General features: G+C 30.7%; 1 protein-coding gene across 1 annotated transcript; it reads right to left on the bottom strand.

Moving 5' to 3' along the window:
- LOC145614012 (expansin-A1-like) lies at positions 1-1,019 on the bottom strand. The gene is made up of 3 exons (XM_081669023.1): positions 884-1,019; positions 418-739; positions 1-310 (listed from the first exon to the last, which is right to left on the bottom strand). Exons 1-3 carry the CDS (start codon positions 1,017-1,019, stop codon positions 1-3), a joined length of 768 nt encoding a protein of 255 aa, XP_081525149.1.
- Between the last annotated feature and the right edge of the window lie 5,240 nt (positions 1,020-6,259).

The following is a 6,259-nucleotide window of genomic DNA, read 5'->3' as shown; positions in this document are numbered from 1 at the left end:
TTACTTGAATTGTATACTACTCATAAATGACTGTCCAAATCTCCAATTAGCAGGAATAATGTTGTTAAATGTTTGGGTTTGGCCATCAGTACTAGTGATTCTGAAGGACAGTGATTGTCCATTAAGATAAGCCAATGACTGCCAATTAGCCCCCCAGTTTCTAGACATCGCCATCCAGTTGGTTTTCGATCCCTTTATCGAAACTGATTTGATTGATCCCGCGCCACCTACATTGGTGATCAATACAAGCTCAAAGTAGTCCTTTCCGTTAATAGTAAACCTCACTCCTCCTTGCTTTATGCAGGGCACCCTGAATATAATGAGCGAGAAAGTATTAAATATTACATCACTTATTTATAACACCATAAAATACATGCAATTATGTGTTTAAGACTTTGACCAAATTTTCTTAATTACCTTTGGAATATGACAGGAATGATTCCGCCTCTGTAAATGCCAATCTTCTCCCAGATAGGTTGCGACATGTCAAAGTGTTGGCGAGGAGGGTTACACCAACCTCCAGCATCACTTGGTAATGCATAGTTTGGAGGGCAGAAGTTAGTCGCGGTAATAGTGACTGAGACTCCCTTCCGGCACCACGTGGGATCTGTTTTATAGTCACACATGATCTTGTAGCATTGCCCGCATGCAGCACCATCGTTGAACAATGCAGTACTTAGGGCCGCGGTGTTAATCCCATAGCCAGTGGAGTACAAGTTTCCGTACCCACAAGCTCCTCCTACATTAAAAAATAATTATAATAATAATTCAGTCCTATGTTACTTCGATTTGTTATGTCATAATAAACATAATCCATATACATTAATGTGAATGATATCTACATTCATCGATTGATTACGAACATAGATTTAAAAAAACATACCCATAGTTCCAGTAGCATCACTACCGCCGTAGAAAGTGGCAGAAGCCTTTAGCCATCCAGAAGCCACAAAAGCATTAACATTAACGTTTAGGAAACATAATCCTAGAAAAACAGTTGCTAATGTGGCTTTATTCATTTTTGTTTCTCACTAAAAAAAATAAAAGGGCACACGAATGAAGAGGAAGTATATTTTGGAAAAGAGGATGTTGCTTAATTTGCTGAACTAAATGTTGGAGTATTGCTTACTATTTATAAAAAAGGAGTAAGCGTGTAGCTCTATTGTTTTTAGCACTTTGAAAGTTTGCAACCACCTCACATGGGAGTGTATACAGGCATGTAGGAGAGAGAGCTAAAATTAATGGAGTTTCTATTTTTATTTATTTTTTTAATAAAAACTAGAAAGTTAAAAAAAATTGTCAAGTATTGTTTCCAAATTTTCGGTTTCTTCCCTTGATGGTTTTGCATGTTTGTTATATTTGTAAATATCACAAGTTTTAAGTGGTGTTAGGTGACTTCTAAGTTGTTTTTATCATAGACTTCACTAGTGCTGTCAGCTTTCAACCCGATCTTATCCCCATAAATCCTTCTATTATAAACTCGCTCACTCGTATTATTGAAGTTTGAAATTGATAATTGATCGAACCTGATAGATTTTATAGAAGCTGAAATTTCAAAACCAAACATGTCCGATTGAATTGATTTAATAAGACACATAAATAATTTTATACACCTTGTTGATTCAAAGAAGATCCATCTCAAAATCATCCTAGCCAAATATTTGTTGCGTTGTTCATTCCAAGTCCCACATGGAAGGAGTAAGGAGGTGAAGAACTCCTTGTAAGTGAGTGCACACTCCAATAGTATGAGGGCTTTTGAAAAGTGACCAAAAACAATTCCGTATAAGATAGGCCCAAAGCGGACAATATCACACAAATTCTTAGCGTAGCTAGTGCAACAACTTTAAATATGAACATATAGTACATAAAAAATGAACATATGTATTTTTCTCTTCCTTATAGTTTAACTCTATCTCTCTTCTTCTTTCTTTGTTCAAATAATTTTCCCTTTCTTCTGGTTTATTCTTAATTCAAAAAATTCTATCCTCGTTTTTCCCTTTCCTTAAAAGTTTACTTTACTTCCCTACAATTTCAAACTTCTTTGTCCTACTCCGGATATTCTCCAGTTTGTCACCACTGTAGCATTTTCCATCGTCATCATCTTTGTCGCGATCATGAATCTTGAGGTCGTTTAATTAAATATTTTTTTTTATTTATGAATATGCGTGTGAATGTTGTAAAATTGTTGATTTCTATCAATTTTGCATTTGTGACTCCAAATCTATCACGTTATTGATCAATAATTTTTGTCTTTATGATGAATCAAAATTAGATTTAAGGTGGACATTCAAATTTTAAGAGTCAAAATAATTATAATTGAACTTTTGTATAATTTCTGGAAAAAAAAAAACACGGAGTATTTTAAAATTGAACAATTTTGTACAAAATGAACATTTAGCACACTCAAAATGAACATTTAAAGACTAAAAGCGAACACTTAGTAAACTAAAAATGAACATTTAGTACATCAAAATGAACAAATTTTCACAATTTATTTTAGCTTAATTTTTCGTAAATTTATTATATACAACGAAATTGAACTTAAATGAATATATGAAATTATGTTTATTTTAACATATTTAATGTTCATAATATTATTTGACGTGTTCATTTTTTTACGTTTTTTTATGGTTGCATGATAAATGTTCATTTCTAATATTCTAAATCTTCATTTTTTTTTTTTTTGACATGATTACTTTTTATTACTAAATGTTCTATTTTTTTTACGCGTTCCTTTTATTATTAGTGAATATTCCTTTTTTTACGTTTTCATTTTTTTTTAACTAAATGTTCGTTTTTAAGGTTGTGGTCTAGCAAATATATGATTATATGATAACCATGTTTATTTTTAATAAATGATAATTTTTATAACATGTTCACCTTTTAGTATTACATATTCATTTTTTACCATGTTTATTTTTAATGATTAGATGTTCAATTTTTTTTTCATTTCATTTTTTTTTACTAAATGTTCTTTTTATGGAGTGTGAAGTTGATTTGGGCGGGTCGCGAATATGTTATCTGAGTTATTCGATTTGAGCCGCGCGTTTGGGCCTTGTTACAGCTATAATACCATATTCATTTATAAATTATACGTAGTATCCATTTATATTATCAAATTTATATAGATTACATTAATGTAAAGTACTTATCTCTAATTTTAATTAGCTGACATGTTATGCATTTGAAATTGAGTGAAAATCCATTTTTTAAGTAAAAAACGAACAATTCATAGATTACAAAGAATACATAATGCATTTTATAGATTAGCGATTAAATTAATTAATTTATTTATTTATACAAGATGTTATTATTGTTCTATTTTTTAGGTTGTATATTCTCTTTTTATTTATTTATAAGCTATCTTATTATTTTGGAAAAAAAAAAAAGATTTTTGACGGGAAAATTTTTAATGTGAGTGTGACATGTGTAATTTGGGGATAATGCTGGTGATTACTTTAGTATGATTGATAAAGATATTTTATATCTCACAAATAATATCCTTTTGTTGCAGATAATGCGAAACGGAGGTAGTATATATCACATAAAAACCACGTAACTATCACGACCCTAAAGGTTATCCCTTATCTAGAAGTATTGCCTAATTCTAAAATGAAAGGTCATTTAGATCCCAAGACTAAAATCACTATCACAATTCACAATATACATGTGCTCATGTTAGGCTGCGCATTTGAAGGCTGCCTTCTAATGAATCAGAAATTCCATTATCAAACTTAAGTCTACGTTAGCAACCACAATGTCGTATCTATCTTTTTTTGAATACTCCGTACTTTAAGGTACCAATTACTTGTATTATTGTATACATTGATACGTCCTTCAACTTATATAAAGTATAAACTAGAGTTTATCAACAAATAACTGCCCTATCATTCCTATTATTCCGTTGAAGATTATGGTATAATATTAAGAAAATGAACAATAATACAATGTTGATGTTGATGATTATGAAGCTAATAATTAAGAACGCCGTCTATATATAATATATAGTCAGCAATGACCTAACGAACCAATATGCCATGTGCTAATTTTAAGTGGATGTTGAGTCTTGGAAGTTAATTAAATTAGCAAGCTTCAACTTTATCGCTTTAATTGCAAGTAACTAACCATTACGGACAGGTACAGAGGTACAATTATTATAATCCAATTTAATTTGCATAATCATTTACTCACATTAATAATCCATGTTAACGTGACACACTTTGTAACATTGAAAACTTAATCGAAACACAAATTATATATTGTTCATTATCTGCATATGCTCATTCTCCTTATACTTCACCACGGTTTGATTATCTTCACATTATTCTCTTCACAACTTATTGTTAGTCTTATACAAGTATTATTTAATTATTTTACCATAACTCAATTAGGAAATGACATAATTTTACAAATCCGGCTTTAATGTAGTTGTGTAAGTTACAAACATCTCCAATTCATTAAGTAAAGAAAAAGGTTTGACAATCTAACGACAATGATTTGATAAAAGTTATCCAATTCAAATTACTACTAATGATTTTACAAAATCGGCTTTAATGTAGTTGTGTAAGTTACAAACATCTCCGGTTCCTAAAGTAAAGAAAAATGTTTGACTATCTAAGGACATGTTTTGATAAAAGTTATCCAATTCAAACTACTACTACTATTGTTGTTCAGTTCAAATCATTTCAGTTTAGTTCAGTAAATGTAAACAGGCCCTTAGTAGTTTGAAATCCATTATCCAACTTTTTATGTATCAGTAATAGAAGGTCAGCCCTTAACGCATAGCTGCTATTGTTTAATAAACATATAGAATGGAAAAATGTACCACTAAGTGCATAATAGGTGATAAATGGTAAATATTTTGGGGGAAAATATTCAACCTGTAAGATGGTAAAAAGTACCACTACATATATAATAGTACACAAAAGTACTACAACTTATATTTTGATGGTACATTATACATGCATAATGGTACATTTAATGTACCACTGTAGAGTCAGCTTTAACTTTTTCCAGAAGCTTGTCAAATTTAGATTTTTGCCCTCCTATATACTTTGTAAATGCATAGCAGCTTTGCGCTGAGATGCAGTATGCAAAATAATGAGATTCTAGATTTAGTTTATTTTCACATTGATCACAATATTCACAAAGCAACAGAGAAGGACATTCCACCAAGGCTATTATTAGGGGCATATAAGGCGTTTGTAAATTATTATTTTTGATCATTTAATTAGTTATTAAACTTAACCACCCTCTTTCGATTATAAGATGTTGCCGTGTAGCAAGATTTAAATCCATCCCAACTCTTTCAGTTTTTTGGATTAGCGCTCATTAACATTAATTAAATTGGCTATCTAACTATTGCAAAAAGTCAAAATGCGACACTAAAAAAAATTGAAGGTTTATATACATTTGTGTACTAAACTAATTTCACCCCGTAATAAATTAAATTTCCTTATAATTTGATGGATTTTTGAATCTTGAAGTTTCATCCCGTAATAAATTAAATTTCCTTAATCCTTACAATACTTTTAATGATGGATTTTTTAATCTTGAAGTTTCATCCTGTAATAAATTAAATTTCCTCACAATTTTTTTTGAGAGAGGCCCTTTACATGGCCTTCAAAAAAACTTTGATATATAAAATTCAATAGATTTACAATATCTTTATGAAAAAGATACCATTGATGAAAAAATTGGTTACAACCGTGGCATGCTATATAGGCTAGTGATGTTTAGCCAATATTGTTTGAACATCATTCAAGCCATGACTTGAACCCACTTGTGCATGCTCTGGCCCTAGCTACTTCTTTGTTAAGCTTCTAACTAATAGTTACAGAGTACACATATATTTGAATAAAAAAAAAAAACAGAGTACACATTTGTCATGGGATGGAAAACCAAAATCTACCGGAATATTGTACAAAAGTATAATCAGGAAAGACAAAACTATGTCTTAGTGTATAAGTAAATAGTATGTATATATTTCATTCAATATTATAAGGTAAAGTAGACAAGTTCTTAGATTCAAAAGAAATGAATTCATTATTGCCAAACAATAACACAAACACAAAAACCAACTATATGTGAAAGCAACTAAATAATTCCTAGTTGCTCTCTTGATTTAGCCAAATGATAAGAGTTGGCGGGTTGCTACAATGGGAAAAAACAAGCATTGAGCACACCGACCTCTGCCAACCTTAGTCCTGGCTTAAACCCAAACGAACGTTACACTATAATGCAAACGCGCTCCATATTG

The sequence above is a fragment of the Chenopodium album genome, chromosome 25 (assembly GCF_948465745.1).
Source record: "Chenopodium album chromosome 25, dcCheAlbu1.1, whole genome shotgun sequence".
Lineage (NCBI taxonomy): Eukaryota > Viridiplantae > Streptophyta > Magnoliopsida > Caryophyllales > Amaranthaceae > Chenopodium > Chenopodium album.
This window is presented reverse-complemented; position numbering and strand designations above follow the sequence as displayed.

What these genes read in the sequence shown, in the direction of transcription:
- LOC145614012 (XM_081669023.1), bottom strand. Translation starts at nt 1,019, where the DNA reads ATGAATAAAGCCACATTAGCAACTGTTTTTCTAGGATTATGTTTCCTA. An exon ending in TGATGCTACTGGAACTATGG is followed by an intron (nt 740 to 883) that starts GTATGTTTTTTT and finishes TTTTTAATGTAG; the next exon opens with GAGGAGCTTGTGGGTACGGA. An exon ending in ATTCCTGTCATATTCCAAAG is followed by an intron (nt 311 to 417) that starts GTAATTAAGAAA and finishes CATTATATTCAG; the next exon opens with GGTGCCCTGCATAAAGCAAG.